The sequence below is a fragment of the Oncorhynchus mykiss genome, chromosome 1 (assembly GCF_013265735.2).
Source record: "Oncorhynchus mykiss isolate Arlee chromosome 1, USDA_OmykA_1.1, whole genome shotgun sequence".
Taxonomy (NCBI): Eukaryota; Metazoa; Chordata; class Actinopteri; order Salmoniformes; family Salmonidae; genus Oncorhynchus; species Oncorhynchus mykiss.
This window is the reverse complement of record NC_048565.1, coordinates 60233742-60253994: the sequence shown is the minus strand read 5'-3', so window position 1 is coordinate 60253994 and position 20253 is coordinate 60233742. Positions and strand designations below refer to the sequence as shown.

Genomic DNA, 20253 nt, shown 5'->3' with positions numbered 1-20253 from the left:
TTAAGGCTTCATAACGCCGTTATAGCTTTGATTTAGCTGTAGTTCTGCCAGTGTGGGTTTGCTGCCTGCTGTGTACTGTATAGGTTAGAGCTCTCAGCTCTGGACAAAAACCTGTGAATGAAACATGGTTATTGTGTAACATACAGGCCATGCTGGTGCTTCAGGGTTGATCAAAATAGCTTCCAATGGCTACAGAAGATCACTCACAGAAATGTTGTTCTGACTCTTATCAAGACATGTTACGTGCAGGTGAAGTGTGTCTGTGCGCACATGCGCGTTCATGCATCCGTGAGTAGTGTGTGAGTTGGAGTGATTTTAATTTCAAGGAGTATGGGCTTTGATACAGCTAGAAGAAAGTATTCAGTGGAGGCTAAGCACTTTGAGCCAGCAATAACACTGGTACATAGAGCATGGGCTGAGAATAGGCTCGGCACCGACTTTGCTGACCTCTGCATTACTCAGTGAGGGCATTTTATGAAATGAATCGTTTCAATGCGGATCGATAATAAAACTGGCTCAGATATTCGATCACTATCTTTGTTCATGCACCAGAATGGCCTTTCTCTGTCAGTCACCTCGCTCTCCAAGCTCACAGAGCGGGGTGGAAGTGGGGGGGTTACCCTTGCGTCCCACCCCCCAGACACAGGCTGGCAGCAGGTTCTGTCTGTGTGTGTGTGAACGCAGCAGCCACCACACACAGCAAGCAGCAGTACCCCATCTCTGGACCTGTCACTACTGATACTGACAAATCACTTAGTTGTGGTGGACCAATTCATTTAGGGTTACTGTAGAGGGTGACTAGCAGTGCAAGCGGCATTCAGTTAGTCAAAGTAAAAATCAACAAATCAAAAAGTGCACTAAAACAGAATAAAAACAACAATTGAAAAGCAATGTAGCGGATGTCGATGTCTGTCGCTGATGGATATATAAGTGAAGTCGAAGTGATCCTAAAACTAACTGGGAGAGCTGACAATAAGAGTGAGTCTGTCTGAGTGAGTCTGTCTGCTCTAGACTCACCTTGAACACAGGTGAAAGGTGACAGAGATTAAAATGTTGCATTGCCAAGTCCACAAACATACTTAATAATCTGTTAAGCAGACTGGGGAGTGGGCACTATAGATACAGTACATGTTCAGATGATTCATTAATGTGTGCATGACTAAACTACCAAAGACTGGATGGCAGATGAAAAATCATACTGTGGCACTATCAATCTTATCATGGAGAAACTGCAATGTGGCCAAACACACATCTTTAATGCTCATACAGAAGCTTACCAAAATGATATTCACCTTTGTGTATGTATTGAGCTTAACTAACCATGAGACTTCACCATGAAGCTTAAAGACTTGACATATTTTTCCCATACCTACATCACCAGTCAGAAGTCTGGACACACCTACTCATTCATGGGTTTTTCTTTATTTTGACTAGTTTCTACATTGTAGAATAATAATGAAGACATCAAAACGATGAAATAAACACACATGGAATCACGTAGTAAACAAAAAAAGTGTATTTCAGATTTTTCAGTGTAGCCACCCTTTGCCTTGATGACAGCTTTGCACCCTCTTGGCATTCTCTCAACCAGCTCAAATCAAATCGTATTTGTCACATACACATGGTTAGCAGATGTTAATGCGAGTGTAGCGAAATGCTTGTGCTTCTCGTTCCGACAACGCAGTAATAACCAACGAGTAATCTAACCTAACAGCTTCACAGTCTTGAAGGAGCTTCCACATATGTTGAGCACTTGTTGGCTGCTTTTCCTTCACTCTGCGGTCCAACTCATCCCAAACCATCTCAATTGGGTTGAGGTTGGGTGATTGTGGAGGCCAGGTCATCTGATGCAGCACTCCATCACTCTCCTTATTAGTAAAATAGTCCTTACACAGCTTGGAGGTGTGTTGGGTCATTGTCCTGTTGAAATACAAATGATAGACCGACTAAGCGCAAACTAGATGAGATGGAGTATCGCAACTGGACAATGACCCAACACACCTCCCAGCTGTGTAAGGGCTATTTGACGAAGAAGGAGAGTGCTGCATCAGATGACCTGGCCTCCACAAATCACCCGACCTCAACCCAATTGAGATGGTTTGGGATGAGTTGGGCCGCAGAGTGAAGGAAAAGCAGCCAACAATTGCTCAACATATGTGGGGGCTCAGCATATGTGGGAACTCCTTCAAGACTGTTGGAAAAGCATTCCAGGTGAAGCTGGTTGACAGAATGCAAAGAGTGTGCAAAGCTGACATCAAGGTAAAGGGTGGCTACTTAGAAGAATCTCAAATAAAATATATTTTGATTTGTTTAACACTTTTTTGGTTACTATAAGATTCCATGTGTTATTATATACACTGCTCAAAAAAATAAAGGGAACACTAAAATAACACATCCTAGATCTGAATGAATGAAATATTCTTATTAAATACTTTTTTCTTTACATAGTTGAATGTGCTGACAACAAAATCACACAAAAATGATCAATGGAAATCAAATTTATCAACCCATGGAGGTCTGGATTTGGAGTCACACTCAAAATTAAAGTGGAAAACCACACTACAGGCTGATCTAACTTTGATGTAATGTCCTTAAAACAATTCAAAATTAGGCTCAGTAGTGTGTGTGGCCTCCACGTGCCTGTATGACCTCCCTACAACGCCTGGGCATGCTCCTGATGAGGTGGCGGATGGTCTCCTGAGGGATCTCCTCCCAGACCTGGACTAAAGCATCCGCCAACTCCTGGACAGTCTGTTGGTGGATGGAGCGAGACATGATATCCCAGATGTGCTCAATTGGATTCAGGTCTGGGGAACGGGCAGGCCAGTCCATAGCATCAATGCCTTCCTCTTGCAGGAACTGCTGACACACTACAGCCACATGAGGTCTAGCATTGTCTGGCATTAGGAGGAACCCAGGGCCAACCGCACCAGCATATGGTCTCACAAGGGGTCTGAGGATCTCATCTCGGTACCTAATGGCAGTCAGGCTACCTCTGGCGAGCACATGGAGGGCTGTGCGCCCCCCCCAAAGAAATGCCACCCCACACCATGACTGACCCACTGCCAAACCGGTCATGCTGGAGGATGTTGCAGGCAGCAGAACGTTCTACGCGGCGTCTCCAGACTCTGTCACGTCTGTCACATGTGCTCAGTGTGAACCTGCTTTCATCTGTGAAGAGCACAGGGCGTCAGTGGCGAATTTTCCAATCTTGTTGTTTTCTGGCAAATGCCAAACGTCCTGCACGGTGTTGGGCTGTAAGCACAACCCCCACCTGTGGACATCGGGCCCTCATACCACCCTCATGGAGTTTTGAGGCCTGCTGGAGGTCATTTTGCAGGGCTCTGGCAGTGCTCCTCCTGCTCCTCCTTGCACAAAGGCGGAGGTAGCGGTCCTGCTGCTGGGTTGCTGCCCTCCTACGGCCTCCTCCACGTCTCCTGATGTGGTCCCCACCTGCAGAACCACTACTTCATTGGGGGTGTCTTGCTAATTGCCTATAATTTCCACCTGTTGTCTATTCCATTTGCACAACAGCATGTGACATTTATTGTCAATCAGTGTTGCTTCCTAAGTGGAAAATTTGATTTCACAGAATTGTGATTGACTTGGGAGTTACATTGTGTTGTTTAAGTGTTCCCTTTATTTTTTTGAGCAGTGTAGTTTTGATGTCTTCATTATTATGATACAATGTATAATTTAAAAAATAAATAAAAATACATACATATATATATAGTACAAATAAAGACTAACACAGGAATGAGTAGGTGTATCCACATTTTTGACATGTACTGTATATGTGTTTCATGTCCTACACTTACTGTTTCTGAGGCTCTGAGAAGTCGGAGTCAAGCTGTACTATTTCAGGTGTCCATACCGTATGTACCTGTTCTGTGTGTGTGTGTGTGTGTGTGTTTGTGAGAGAGTGTGTGTGTCCATGCGTACCTAGCCACTGGACAAAGGACTTGACCATGGACATGATGCTCTTGATGTCCCAGATGTAGGGGTAGAGGTCATAGAGGATGGTGCGGTTGGCTGAGTTAGACAGCCTGGTGAACATCTGGATGACCGAGCAACACATCTCCTCAAACCTCTCCGCCCGGGACTGCCACTCCACTACCTGGGGGACAGGAAACAGGGTGGTGTTCATTAGGGCACATAACAGAAGGGGCTATGATGATTTTTGTTTAACTGTGTAATCGACGACTATGGATGAAGACCGTAATGAAAATAATAGAACCTTCAATTTCATTTCAAAGTCGATAAACTTGACCCAAAAGCAGCAAAGTAAGCCTGGTTTAGGTATAACAGCCGATATAGACAAGACGAGGAAAAACCAGGAAGTTTTAGAATTTTGTGTTGTGGAACAAACAGCTGACTGAAAACGGGACCGCCGGGCTTTAAAAAATATGACACATGCAGTTGTCTCCAGTCCAGAGTGGAGATGATTTTTTTTATTAATGACTGCCATTAGTCCTACTAATGAACATGGGTCAGTTGAGAATCTTTTAAAAGACATATCCTATGGTAACATGGTCACTGACAGAACTCATCCATAGCCTTGGACAGAACTAAATGTATCGACTGTCCAGTGTGTGTGCCACTGCATGGATCAGGTTTCGGTGTTTTAGACAAACATCTCAATGGCTGCTTAGAGACACTACACAACCACCTGTGGTAAACCGTGGGGTGTTGGGTTGAGGGTGCAGAGATTAACACAGAGACCGGGAGGTTTTAGTCAGCAAACATAACTTTACTAGGCCATAAAATAAACATAACAAAGAAAAGCACGTAGGTTTGGCTCAGTCCTTCTTCTCAGCTTTGGTTCTGTGTCGGTCTCTCCCGCGGTGTGCCACAGTGCTCCTTTTATGTGGCCTCCACAGCTGGTTGGCACTTCCCCTAATTACCTCCACTTGGAGCTATCCATGTCGGGGTGCCCAGCTCGTGTATTCCCAGCAGAGGGAGCCAATGTTGCAGCACGTACCTCCCTTCTGTTACCACCCCCCGGGGTAGACCTCTCAGGATACCACACACACCATTTTGTACCGCAGTCGTCACCACCATCAACCCTGAATATTTTTCAGCTCTGAATATCAGAAAAAAAATGTAATGACTAACAAAATTATAGAATAGAAATAGAATCTCCCTCCTCTCTACCAATACCTGGGTGGCCTGGAGGTTAAAAGCGTTGGGCCAGTAATTGGAAGGGCGCTGGTTCGAATCCCAGAGCCGGTGGAAGGTGGAACGATCTGCCATTCTGCGCACCCACTGAAATCTAATTAGCATAATAATAATAATAATCCCCATAAAAATGTTCGTTAAAGCTAGGAGATATGTTTTTTTGGCATCTGCGGGAAAAGGGTGACAGAGCTAGAGCGCTGTGTTTTTCAGACCATTGGACATCCTTAAAATCGGTATTCTCACAAAATCGCCTGTAGCGTCTGAACAGTTGGGCCTACAAACTATTATGACACCTCTATGGAAAGGTGACCCCTCTCACGAACATGTTGGTTGTTTTGCTCTAGGACACCCACAGGCCTCACAAGACTCATCTGAAGGTCCCCCGGTCAATGATGCCTCAGTTTTTCCGGCACTGAGCAAATTTCAGGTCTGCTGAGCACAAAAATACGTGCAACTTCCGGTGTGCGTTTACCCTGAACACCGAGGCTGTACTCGCTTTAAGTTCAAACTAACAGTGATCAAGTAGGCTACTGTGGCTATTTGTTCATAATAGGCCTACCAGGAGGGGCCTACCATCAAAAACAATGGAGAAAATGCATCCCATAACATTTTAACATGGAAATGGCTGAACGATAGAAAAGCTGACAGTAGCTGCCAATGTGCGGTGTTCAATGTAGGCCTACATTCCATGATAATTTTGAAAAAAACATGCAGGGCTTGACATTAACCAGTTTATCCACTCGTCCTTCAGACAAGGAGACTGAAAATGTTGTGTTGTTCAATGCAATATATGACTTTAAAAAAGAGACAGGATTGTGTCAAGGCACAGATCTGGGGCAGGGTACCAAAACATTGAAGGTCCACAAGAACACAGTAAAGGGAAGAAGTTTGGAACCACCAAGACTATTCCTAGAGCCACCCGGCCAAATTGAGCAATCGGGGGATAAGGATCTTGTTCAGGGAGGTGACAAAGAACCCGATGGTCAGAACTCCAGAGTTTCTCTGTGGAGATGGGAGAACCTTCCAGAAGGACAACAACAATGCAGCACTCCACCAATCAGGCCTATATATCAGGCCAGACCGAAGCCACTCCTCAGTAAAAGGCACGACAGCCTGCTTGGAGTTTGCCAAAAGACACCTAAAGACTTTCAGACCATTAGAAACAAGATTCTCTAGTTACCTTGGTGTTCTTGGGCACAGGGACTATAACGGTCTGCTTAAAACACGTTGGTATTACAGACTCGGAGAGGGTGAAAATGTCAGTGAAGACATGTGCCAGTTGGTCGGCGCATACTCGAGGTACATGTCCTGGTAATCCGTCTGGCTCTTGTGAATGTTGGCCTGTTTAGAAGGTCCCCTTCATGCCTTTCAATGCAAAATAATCCTACTCCTATGCATTCTGCCTACATCAAAACCTCGTTTAGGTATGTTGCATTGAAAGTAGCTAATATTGCATTGGTTCGATCACAATTTCCACAGTAAAGGGAAACATTGATAGAGTGAACTTCAATCCTGTTATTTAAATCTCGTGCTTCTTTGCACAAGCTGACTACTTCTGCGCAGCTCCCCCGGGACTACCACGCAGAGGGAACCATTGCCCCCGGTACCAAACAAATTATAGATAAATAAATAAGATACTGTTTAGAGCCCAAAAAATGTCATAAATAACAAATGTTTCTTGATCTTTCTAATAGGACAGTTCAAACTTCCACAAATTGTTTTTCCATGTAGCTAATCTGTTATTCAATGCATTTGTACTGGCTAATAGCAGTAAGGTCAAAAATAATGTACATTTAAAAAAATATATATATATTTTGATACTTCAAGGGGTTTTAAAATTCAAAATCAAACCACAAAATGATGCTTGGTATGACACTCTTAAAGCAATTCCATATAGCTTAGTAGAACCCCTCCCTCGGCTTAGACAGAGGGCTTAAGACTTTTATGGGTTAAATGCGGAAGACACATTTCGGTGTCAACTCAGTTGTGGACATATCAAAATACTTAAACTTACATGCAGAATACCTGCTGTTAACTTTTAAATGATTGGAATGAATTATCCAAAGAGAGTATAAAGATTTTGGTAGGTAGAAAATCTTTACACTCTCTTTGGATAATTCATTCCAATCATTTAAAAGTTAACAGCAGCTATTCTGTATTCTGAAAACAAATCTAAAAGTACCCTCATCAAACAGGATGAGTTGTGGACATAAGGCAGTGTGGGTTGGGGACATAAGGCAGTGTGGGTTGGGGACCAAAAATTATTCAAAACATTACAGGCGAATACAATCTCTCAATCAAAACTTTCACCATGCAGCCAGTTGTGTAACTCAGTTGTGGAAATGACTAGTTATCCCCCCCCCCACCTACCTTCTCTGGCTCCTTGCCCTTGCAGTCGACACCGACGGTGCTGCAGTTAGCCCGGAGCCAATTGAACTCCTTGAGCATGTGTAGGGCCTTGGGTCCGTACTCATAGGGCAGGTAGAAGAGCTCAGCCAGCAGGATCAGGTCCTCCAAAGAAAGAGACTCTGCAGTGTACAATACCTTCTCATTGGGACCAAGCACAAAAACATCCTGAAAGACAAACAAAATGTAATTGTTTGAACATTTGTAATTTAATTGTAAGTCACTTTGGATAATCTGAGTAGTATGAGTATGTAATTGTCAGACACACACACACACACACACACACACACACACACACACACACACACACACAAATACAATTATGGGTATTTCCATTACTTTCAAAGACATTTGTATGTACAGTGCCCTCGGAAAGTATTCAGACTGATGGACTTCCCACATTTTGTTCCTTCACAGCCTTATTACAAAATGTATTAAATAAAAAATCCTGAGCAAGCAGGTTTTTAGAAATGTTTGCAAATTATTTTTTTTAAACTACAGAAATACCTTATTTGCACAAGTATTCAGACACTTTGCAATGAGACATGAAATTGAGGACAGATGCATCCTGTATCAATTGGTCATCATTGAGATGTTTCTACAACTTGATTGGAGGCCACCTGTGGTAAATTCATTTGATTGGACATGATTTGGAAAGGCACATACCGGTCTATATAATATGTGCATGTCAGAGCAAAAACCAAGCCATGAGGTCGAAGGAATTGTCCGTAGAGCTCCGAGACAGGATTGTGTTGAGGCACAGATCTGGGGAAGGATACCAAAACATTTCTACGGCATTGAAGGTCCCCAAGAACACAGTGGCCTCCATCATTCTTAAATGGAAGAGGTTTGCAACCACCAAGACTCTTCCAAGAGCTGGCTGTCCGGCCAAACTGAACAATCGGGGGAGAAAGGCTTTGGTCAGGGAGGTGACCAAGAATGCGATGGTCACTCTGACAGAGCTCCAGAGTTCCTCTGTGGAGATGGGAGAACCATCCAGAAGCAATCGCTGCAGCACTCCGCCAATCAGGCCTTTATGGTAGAGTAGCCAGGCAGAAGCAACTCCTCAGTACAAAGCACATGACAGCCCGCTTGGAGTTTGCCAAAAAGCACCTAAAGGACTCTCAGACAATGAGAAACAAGATTCTCTGGTCTGATGAAACTAATATTCAACTCTTTGGCCTGAATGCCAAGCGTCACGTCTGGAGGAAACCTGGCACCATCCCTACGGTGAAGCATGGTGGTGGCAGTATCATGTTGTGGGGATACTAGTCAGGATCGAGGCATAGAGGAACGGAGCAAAGTGCTGAGAGATCCTTGATGAAAACCTGCTACAGAGCACTCAGGATCTCAGACTGGGGGCGAAGGTTCACCTTCCAACAGGACAACAACCCCAAGCACACAGCCAAGACAATGCAGGAGTGGTTTCGGGACAAGTCTCTGAATGTGTCCTTGAGTGGCCCTGCCAGAGCCCGGACTTGAACCCGATCAAACATCTCTGGAGAGACCTGAAAATAGCTGTGCAGCGACAGTCCTCATCCAACCTGACAGAGCTTGAGAGGATCTGCAAAGAAGAATGGGAGAAACTCCCCAAATAAAGGTGTGCCAAGCTTGTAGTGTCATGTAATGTGATGTCATGTCATGTGCCTGTAATCGCTGCCAAAGGTGCTTCAAGAAAATACTGAGTAAAGGGTCTGAATACTTATGTAAATGTGATATCTTTTTAAAATTAGCAAACATGTATATTGTGTGTAGATTGATGAGGGGGAAAAAACAAATGTAAATACATTTTAAAGTAAGGCTGTAACCTAATAAAATGTGGAAAAAGTCAAGAGGTCGGAATACTTTCCAAAGGCACTGTATATCCCTTCCTCCCATTCCTCCAACCAAATCACAGGTAGGCCTTCGCAAATATGCCATTATACGCAGCATTATATTACACACTGAACCATGTGAAGTTAAATTAAAATGTGTTGAATTGAGTAGAAGTGTGAATTTCAGTGACAGGTTTTTGCATAGCACATGCGCATAACTTTTTTTCCCCCCTCCGTGGTATCGCTAGTAAAATGTTGGTGTCGTGACAACACTACTCCCATAATGTATTTGGAAATAAATAGATTATTTATAGGAATTGTTTTAAAAACATTTAAATACTTTTCAAATTCCAATAGAAGTAGTTGATTAGGGCCACATTATTTGAAAATAATTATTGAAAATATTAAAATACACAGAACATAAGAATAACAAATAATCAATCAAATACACACGTATACGAACCCAGGTCTGAGATGCACACAAACGTCTTACCTGTTTGAGCTGTTCGTCTGTCTGCATGGGGGCCATGTCAATGTCCTCCTCTGGAGACTTGGAATCAGGAACTAGAACCTCCCGGTCTGTGTCCATGGGCTTCAGATCCTCCACCATCTTGTCTAAAAGGACCAGGCTGTTCTTGGTCTCAGTTTCAACCTCCGCTACAGGGTCTGGCTCTGGCTCCGTCTCATATGGTTTCTCCACAACCATCTCCATCGGCTCTTCGTCAGACTCCTTCTTCTCAACATCCACCTGAACAACAGAAGCGTTTGGGAAACAAGTTATCGCCTCACTATCTCCGTGATCCCACGGGGATCTTTTCATTCTATTGCGTGTTTATTGTCGATCGGTTGTAATGAAAATCCATTTTTTTTGTTGTTGTCATATGTAGACTAATGTGAGACTTCAGTGACAACACAGACAAACAAGGGAAATGAGCTCAAAGCCATTGGATGTGCATTGCATACTTTATGTACTATCTATCTAATATTAAAATGATCTAAAATAATCTAAGTTAAATCGGTAACTAACTACCCCACCTCTTGTTGTTGCAGACTCTTGGCCATGGGGTGGTTATTGGGGTCGGGGGCACCTGTGGGGGCCATGATGGGCTGTCGGAACACTGTAGTGACTGTCGTACCAGCGCAGAGGGAGGAGGCGCCTAGTGATGACACGTTAATAGCTGAACTCTTAGCTCCGCTATGGGTTACCTGGCGACCTGGAGAGGAGACGAGAACAGAGACAATGTCAACATGCTATACACGACAAATATATAAAGGCTTAAATAACAAATATCAACATACTATGACAAATATATAATGTCTAGCTTTAATGGATGATTGACGAGTGTTTAAAATCCAGTGGTGGATTTGAGAGACATTTAACATTGCTCCAAATGATACAGTATGATACTGAAGTAAGGCAAAATAAATACATACACAGGTGTTATATGCGAGATGATAGGTAGGTCACAGTGCTTACTGTTGTACTGGTGAGGCACTAAAAACTCCCCCAGCCACTCTGTGAGGGCCAGTTTCAGGGCGAGCTGAGGGCTGTACAACATGTCTGTCTCCAACTCCTCATCACTGCCCTCATTTTCCAGCTTGATCTGGATAGATACAGTACTGTCCTCTCCATCCGCTGAGAGAGGGATGTAGGAGGATGGAGCGAGAGGGAGGAAGGGCGAGAGAGAGAGGACGGAAGGGAGAGAAGGGGAAGGAAGGACAGGGATAGATACAGATATCATAACAAGGTGTAATGTACAGGCCTGTTTGAATACTGTGAAAGTGCCTCCTTCCCTTCCTCTATTGGAGAAACCACTCATATGACTGGATGGAACTGAAAGCCATGTAATCTGAACAGACAGAATGCTGTGCTCTTTCAAGAACATATCTTTTTGTGTCATTCTAAAAACCTACAGACATGAGACTTGGCCATTGACTTGGCCATTGTGTAACCCTACTCTACTCTATAAACACCAAAACAAACATTCACTTGGCCTCCAAATAGACACGTGGATTAACCATGCATAACAGTGCTAAAAGACCATACACCTTTAAGACCGGGGTTTTTTATTTATTTTATTTATTTCACCTTTATTTAACCAGGTAGGCTAGTTGAGAACAAGTTCTCATTTGCAACTGCGACCTGGCCAAGATAAAGCATAGCAGTATGAGCAGACAACACATGGAGTAAACAATTAACAAGTCAATAACACAGTAGAAAACAAAGGGGGAGTCTATATACAATGTGTGCAAAAGGCATGAGGTAGGCGAATAATTACAATTTTGCAGATTAACACTGGAGTGATAAATGATCAGATGGTCATGTACAGGTAGAGATATTGGTGTGCAAAAGAGCAGAAAAATAAATAAATAAAAACAGTATGGGGATGAGGTAGGTGAAAATGGGTGGGCTATTTACCAATAGACTATGTACAGCTGCAGCGATCGGTTAGCTGCTCAGATAGCTGATGTTTGAAGTTGGTGAGGGAGATAAAAGTCTCCAACTTCAGCGATTTTTGCAATTCGTTCCAGTCACAGGCAGCAGAGTACTGGAACGAAAGGCGGCCAAATGAGGTGTTGGCTTTAGGGATGATCAGTGAGATACACCTGCTGGAGCGCGTGCTACGGATGGGTGTTGCCATCGTGACCAGTGAGCTGAGATAAGGCGGAGCTTTACCTAGCATGGACTTGTAGATGACCTGGAGCCAGTGGGTCTGGCGACGAATATGTAGCGAGGGCCAGCCGACTAGCGCATACAAGTCGCAGTGGTGGGTGGTATAAGGTGCTTTAGTGACAAAACGGATGGCACTGTGATAGACTGCATCCAGTTTGCTGAGTAGAGTGTTGGAAGCCATTTTGTAGATGACATCGCCGAAGTCGAGGATCGGTAGGATAGTCAGTTTTACTAGGGTAAGCTTGGCGGCGTGAGTGAAGGAGGCTTTGTTGCGGAATAGAAAGCCGACTCTTGATTTGATTTTCGTTTGGAGATGTTTGATATGACTCTGGAAGGAGAGTTTTCAGTCTAGCCAGACACCTAGGTACTTATAGATGTCCACATATTCTAGGTCGGAACCATCCAGGGTGGTGATGCTAGGCGGGCATGCGGGTGCAGGCAGCGATCGGTTGAAAAGCATGCATTTGGTTTTACTAGCGTTTAAGAGCAGTCGGAGGCCACGGAAGGAGTGTTGTATGGCATTGAAGCTTGTTTGGAGGTTAGATAGCACAGTGTCCAATGACGGGCCGAAAGTATATAGAATGGTGTCGTCTGCGTAGAGGTGGATCAGGGAATCGCCCGCAGCAAGAGCAACATCATTGATGTATACAGAGAAAAGAGTCGGCCCGAGAATTGAACCCTGTGGCACCCCCATAGAGACTGCCAGAGGACCGGACAGCATGCCCTCCGATTTGACACACTGAACTCTGTCTGCAAAGTAATTGGTGAACCAGGCAAGGCAGTCATCCGAAAAACCGAGGCTACTGAGTCTGCCGATAAGAATATGGTGATTGACAGAGTCGAAAGCCTTGGCAAGGTCGATGAAGACGGCTGCACAGTACTGTCTTTTATCGATGGCGGTTATGATATCGTTTAGTACCTTGAGTGTGGCTGAGGTGCACCCGTGACCGGCTCGGAAACCAGATTGCACAGCGGAGAAGGTACAGTGGGATTCGAGATGGTCAGTGACCTGTTTGTTGACTTGGCTTTCGAAGACCTTAGATAGGCAGGGCAGGATGGATATAGGTCTGTAACAGTTTGGGTCCAGGGTGTCTCCCCCTTTGAAGAGGGGGATGACTGCGGCAGCTTTCCAATCCTTGGGGATCTCAGACGATATGAAAGAGAGGTTGAACAGGCTGGTAATAGGGGTTGCGACAATGGTGGCGGATAGTTTCAGAAATAGAGGGTCCAGATTGTCAAGCCCAGCTGATTTGTACGGGTCCAGGTTTTGCAGCTCTTTCAGAACATCTGCTATCTGGATTTGGGTAAAGGAGAACCTGGAGAGGCTTGGGCGAGGAGCAGCGGGGGGGGCGGGGCTGTTGGCCGAGGTTGAAGTAGCCAGGCGGAAGGCATGGCCAGCCGTTGAGAAATGCTCATTGAAGTTTTCGATAATCATGGATTTATCGGTGGTGACCGTGTTACCTAGCCTCAGTGCAGTGGGCAGCTGGGAGGAGGTGCTCTTGTTCTCCATTGACTTCACAGTGACCCAGAACTTTTTGGAGTTGGAGCTACAGGATGCAAACTTCTGCCTGAAGAAGCTGGCCTTAGCTTTCCTGACTGACTGCGTGTATTGGTTCCGGACTTCCCTGAACAGTTGCATATCACGGGGACTATTCGATGCTATTGCAGTCCGCCACAGGATGTTTTTGTGCTGGTCGAGGGCAGTCAGGTCTGGGGTGAACCAAGGGCTGTATCCGTTCTTAGTTCTGCATTTTTTGAACGGAGCATGCTTATCTAAAATGGTGAGGAAGTTACTTTTAAAGAATGACCAGGCATCCTCAACTGACGGGATGAGGTCAATGTCCTTCCAGGATACCCGGGCCAGGTCGATTAGAAAGGCCTGCTCACAGAAGTGTTTTAGGGAGCGTTTGACAGTGATGAGGGGTGGTCGTTTGACTGCGGCTCCGTAGCGGATACAGGCAATGAGGCAGTGATCGCTGAGATCCTGGTTGAAGACAGCGGAGGTGTATTTGGAGGGCCAGTTGGTCAGGATGACGTCTATGAGGGTGCCCTTGTTTACAGAGTTAGGGTTGTACCCGGTGGGTTCCTTGATGATTTGTGTGAGATTGAGGGCATCTAGCTTAGATTGTAGGACTGCCGGGGTGTTAAGCATATCCCAGTTTAGGTCACCTAACAGAACAAACTCTGAAGCTAGATGGGGGGCGATCAATTCACAAATGGTGTCCAGGGCACAGCTGGGAGCTGAGGGAGGCCGGTAGCAGGCGGCAACAGTGAGAGACTTATTTCTGGAGAGAGTAATTTTCAAAATTAGTAGTTCGAACTGTTTGGGTATGGACCTGGAAAGTATGACATTACTTTGCAGGCTATCTCTGCAAACCCTTGATTACAAGGGTTACTTCTATCCTACTACTCTTGGTTTCTCTGTGACGCTTCATCGATCAATTGGCAATAACACACCAGTTCAGGACAACAATAAAAAAACAACACACACAGCAGTCCTTGAGGACCAAAGCTGTACAACCCTGCTTTAAGACGTTTGCCTTTTAGGTTAAATCTGGCAAATTGCAGAACATAACATCTATTAAAGTGAATAAATAAATAAAGTCCACCCCAGTCAGACTAATTTCACTGTACCCGAGAGTGCCAGAACGGACAAATTAAATCTATTGTGGGATTAAAACTAAAGTCTAAATCAGACTTACTCATGGCGACATCCTTGCGCACTCCGTTCATGTTGGACTTGTACCAGGTGGCCAGGGTGTGGATGGCTACGAAGTTGGACTCGAACTCACAGTTGGGGTTGGTGAGAACCCCCTTTAGGCGGGGGATGAGCTCCGTGGAGCGCCCCTTGTACGGCCCCAGGAACAGACGCTTCTGGTCGTAGTCGTTGGCATGGATGTTGTCCCAGATTACCGGAGCTCTCTTCAGGATCTTAGAGACCTCCTCTATTGATTCCACTGTGATGTCTTTCGATACCACCTTAGGACCTGGAAACATAATTTCAGATACATCTAGGAGTCATAAAAGTTATAAAGTATGTTACAAGGTCTGTTGGTGTTTAAGGTTAATCTAATGAGTGCCAAAACATGTGTAATTTGAATTTGTTCGGATCTACTGTACCTGTCCACAGCACTTCAATGCCAGGTAGCAGCTTCTCTCCCACTGTGTGCAGGTAGGGGGACTGGGCAACATTGGGGTAGCAGAACGTTCCACAGTACTCTGGTTTAGTAAGACACAAAGAAAAACATACATAGAATCTATATCTTCTATCAACTATGAATCCGGACCAAATTTCAGTTACATACATAAACACAGGGCACGTCGATACACAGATACAGATTATCCAGGGTCGTGTTCAGTAGGCACAAAACTGAAGAAAACATCCCGAAAAGGAGGGAAACCGGGAGATACCATATAAACTAAGAAATGCTTGTGTGTGTGTGTATGTATGTATGTGTATGTATGTATGTATGTTACCTGTGGGGCAGAAGAGAAAGGTCTCAGGCTCTCCCAGGTACTGAAAGATCTCATTGGTGATGGACACCTGGGCATGGGCGAAGGAGCTGAACACTTCCTTGTCGGCGGGGCACATGTTGTGGTCAATGTCGTCAAACAGTAAGGCAAATGACTTGCAGCCGAAGTGAGTCACCTGAGCGAGAGTATTAATTATGAGACGATGTGTTAAGACTCCAGTAAATGAGTAAGTGCAGATGGTCAAGGATGTAGAGGCCATAGAATTAGGAATTAGAATGGACATGAACCGTATGATGATATAAAGGTCAGCCATTTTGGTTAAGGAGTGGGTCAATCATGGTTTGCCAGTGCTGTGATAAGATAGTGTAAAATAATGAATATTTTTGCACTGTATGTTTGTTAGCTAGCTAGCCAGTCAGTTGAAATAATTCAAAAAATGGACAAAATCAGTTGATGACAAGACTTTGACAAGTTGTACATTTGCACTCACCTCTTTCCAAGAAAACACAAATGTAGAAATGTATGATTGGTTAACATATTTTAGAGGCAATATATATACATAAAATGTGCTATAAAACCTGTATTGATAATTATATATTACGCCGCTGTTTTACCGGTTCCTAACCAACTTTTCTATTTTGTTAGTTTTTTCCGCATTGTTTATAACTTATTTTGTACATAAAGTTACTGAGTCCTACGCGAAGGATATACTGCTTTCCGGAGACCAGGCCCAAATCTCTGTCATTAGCGTGAAGAAAATGCGGAGATACAGAGGGAGAAGGTCGGGGTACTGTTTTGCTAGAACAGACTGGAATATGTTCCGGAATTCATCCAATGGGATTGAGGATTTTAGCTCCTCAGTCACCGGCTTTATCAATAAGTGTATTGACGAAGTCGTCACCACAGTGACCATAAGTACATATCCCAACCAGAAGCCATAGATTACAGGCAACATCTGCACTGAGAAAAAGGCTAGAACTGCCGCTTTCAGGGAGCGGGACACTAACCGGACACTTATTAGAAATCCTACAATTCCCTCAGTTCAACAAACAACCAAGCAAAGTGTCAATAAAGAACTAAAATGTAATCCTACTACACTGGCTCTGAAGCTCTTCGGATGTGGCAGGGCTTGCAAACTATTACGGACTACAAAGGGAAAACCAGCCGCGAGCTGCCCAGTGACGCAAGCCTACCAGACAAGCTAAATGCCTTCTATGCTCGCTTCGAGGCAAGCATCACTGAAGCATGCATGAGAGCACCAGCTGTTGTGGACAACTGAGTGATCACACTCTCCGTAGACGATGTAAGCAAGAAGTTTAAACAGGTCAACATTCACAAGGCTGCGGACCAGATTGATTACCAGGGAGTGTACTCAGAACATGCGCAGACCAACTGGCAAGTGCCTTCACTGATATTTTCAACCGCTCCCTGACTGAGTCTGTAAACCTAGATGTTTCAAGCAGACCACCATAGTCCCTGTGCCCAAGAATGCGAAGGTAACCTGCCAAAATGACTACTGCCCAGTAGCACTCACGTCGGTAGCCATGAAGTGCGTTGAAAGGCTGGTCATGGCTCACATCAACACCATCATCCCAGAAACCCCAGACCCACTCCAATTCGCATACCGCCCCAACAGATCCACAGATGATGCAATCTCTATTGCACTCCACACTGCCCTTTCACACCTGGACAAAAGAAACACCTACGTGAGAATGCTGTTCATTGACCAAGGCTCAGCATTCAACACCATAGCACCCACAAAGCTCTTACTAAGGTAAGGACCCTGTGACTAAACACCTCCCTCTGCAACTGGATCCTGGACTTCCTGACGGGCCGCCCCCCAGGTGGTAAGGGTAGGCAACAACACATCTGCCACGCTGATCCTCAAAACCGGGGCCCCTCAGGGGTGCGTGCTTAGTCCCCTCCTGTCCCCTCCTCCACGACTCCGTGGCTAAGCACAACTCCAACACCATCATTAAGTTTGCTGAGGACAACAGTGATAGGCCTGATCACAGACAACAATGAGACAGCCTATAGGAAGGAGGTCAGAGACAACAACCAGGACAACAACCTCTCCCTCAATGCGAGCAAGACAAAGGAGATGATTGTGGACTACAGGAAAAGGAGGGTCAAACAGACTCCCATTAACATTGACGGGGCTGTAGGATTTGGTTGAGAGATAAGTTCCTTGGTGTCCACATCCCCAACAAACTATCATGGTCCAAACACACCAAGACAGTCGTGAAGAGGGCACGACAACAGCTTTTCCCCCTCAGGAGACTAAAAAGATTTGGCATGGGTCCCCAGATCCCCAAAAAGTTAGTTATACAGCTGCACCATCAAGAGCACCGGTTGCATCACCGCCTGGTATGGCACTGCTTGGCATCCGACAGTAAGGTACTACAGAGGGTAGTGCGTACAGCCATTTTTTCCCCCCACCTTTATTTAACCAGGTAGGCTAGTTGAGAACAAGTTCTCATTTGCAACTGCGACCTGGCCAAGATAAAGCATAGCAGTGTGAACAGACAACACAGAATTACACATGGAGTAAACAACAAACAAGCCAATAACATAGTAGAAAAAAGAATCTATATACATTGTGTGCAAAAGGCATGAGGAGGTAGGCAATAAATAGGCCATAGGAGTGAATAATTACAATTTAGCAGATTAACACCGGAGTGATAAATGATCAGATGAACATGTGCAGGTAGAGATGCTGGTGTGCAAAATAGCAGAAAAGTAAATAAAATAAAAACAGTACGGGGATGAGGTAGGTAAATTGAGTGGGCTATATAGCGATGGACTATCGCTGCTAGCTGCAGCGATCGGTTAGCTGCTCAGATAGCAGATGTTTAAAGTTGGTGAGGGAGATAAAAGTCTCCAACTTCAGAGATTTTTGCAATTCGTTCCAGTCGCAGGCAGCAGAGAACTGGAAGGAAAGGCGGCCAAATGAGGTTTTGGCTTTAGGGATGATCAGTGAGATACACCTGCTGGAGCATACATCACTGGGGCCAAGCTTCCTGCCAACCAGGACATATATAGCTATAAGACTGCTGAACAATTAATCATTTGGACACCCGGACTATTTACATTGGACTCCCCCCCCCCCCCCTTTGCTTTTACACTGCTACTACTCTCTGTTTATTATCTATACATAGTCACTTTACCTCTACCTACACATACAAATTAACTTGACTAACCTGTACCCCTACACATTGACTCGGTACCCCCTTCATTTTGCCTCATTATTTAGTAAATGTTTTCTTAACACTATTTCTTGAACTCCATTGTTGGTTAGGGACTTGTAAGTAAGTAAAATCATGATTATACCTCTACAGCCATTAATTACAATTTAAACTGGTTAGAATTTCTCTCTGACCAATGTGGCTGGAATTGTCATCCCTTTCTGGAACTTGGAAGGTTTATAACATAGTCTATCAAATTAAATTACTAGAGGGGCTATGTACTCAGTCAAGGATGTAAGACTATAGACCGTGATGAAAGATTATCGTTATTAGCATTAGTGCATTGTCTGAAAGGGAAGGAGGGATGCATTTTTAAAAATTGTATTATTATTTATTTTTTTAACCCCCTTCCTCCCCAATTTCGTGGTATCTAATTGTTAGTAGTTACTATCTTGTCTCATCGCTACAACTCCTGTACAGGCTCGGGAGAGACGAAGGTCGAAAGCCATGCGTCCTCTGAAACACAACCCATACTGCTTCTTAACACAGCGCACGTCCAACCCGGAAGCCAGCCGCACCAATGTGTCGGAGGAAACACTGTGCACCTGGCGACCTGGTTAGCGTGCACTGCGCCCGGCCCGCCACAGGGCCAATTGTGCGTCGCCCCATGGCACTCCAGGTCGGCTGTGATAGAGCCCGGGCTCAAACCCAGAGTCTCTGCTGGCACAGCTAGCACTGCGATGCAGTGCCCTAGACCACTGTGCCACCCGGGAGGCCTTGGGATGCATTTTTTTAAAACAGGTTTGTGTTACCTGGTCGAGTTTCCTTTTGAGTGTGGACACTTCTTTCTGGTTAGAGAAGGTGATGTCGAGGCCCGGGGAGATGGCATAGATGAACTCAATCCCATACTCCTTTGCAGCACTGATCAGGGTAATCAGCTGTTCTATGAGAGAGAGATGCATTAGTTGTTATAGATACTATTTCACAGCAATGTCTTTTTAAATTTTACTATTCAACGTGCCACTCACTCGCACACACTTTGTATTGATGTGAAATATGTGAGACAGTTTGTTTATTACATAGCTGTATTATAACTAATATTTAAAATATGTTATGAATTGCTGAAGGGATGCTCAGACCTAGAAATGTAAAACTGAAATGCTATGAGAATGTTCAAGGAGGCAACTTAATTCCCTTAAAAAAAAATTTAAGGGAAGATTGCAGAATTAGGTTACTGTTAAAAACATTCTGATTTGTTTCATCCAAATAAAAGTCCCAAAATGACATATCACTTCACCTTTGTATTTTGGGAGAAATGTATACTTAATCTGAATTTGACCAAAGTCGTGATGGAAAGCGTTCGGAAAAGTGACGTCAAGAGAAGGACAAACGAGTGAATATCAGCAGGAGTGAAGCAATTGTCCACATAAGACAGTGAAGACCAACATCATACCTAGTCCTCCGGTTGTTTTAGAAAAATTGATTTTGCACTATGAATAAAGCCAACTTATCATCCGATCAT

The 20253-nt window shown here is 44.5% G+C and overlaps 1 protein-coding gene across 3 annotated transcripts in view; it reads right to left on the bottom strand.

The window, feature by feature from the left end:
- LOC110526041 (protein O-GlcNAcase) overlaps positions 1-20253 on the bottom strand; it is a 34739-nt gene that overhangs the window by 10215 nt on the left and 4271 nt on the right. For 2 of the 3 annotated variants that reach the window (XM_036981447.1, XM_021606634.2), the window contains 9 exons: positions 19544-19674; positions 15550-15721; positions 15193-15291; positions 14775-15059; positions 10876-11034; positions 10434-10612; positions 9892-10146; positions 7549-7752; positions 3943-4117 (listed from right to left, as the gene is read on the bottom strand). In XM_036981447.1, the coding sequence (XP_036837342.1) occupies positions 3943-4117; positions 7549-7752; positions 9892-10146; positions 10434-10612; positions 10876-11034; positions 14775-15059; positions 15193-15291; positions 15550-15721; positions 19544-19674 (1659 nt within the window). The remainder of the gene's footprint in view (positions 1-3942; positions 4118-7548; positions 7753-9891; positions 10147-10433; positions 10613-10875; positions 11035-14774; positions 15060-15192; positions 15292-15549; positions 15722-19543; positions 19675-20253) is intronic. The other variant, XM_036981456.1, reaches the window with a different exon arrangement.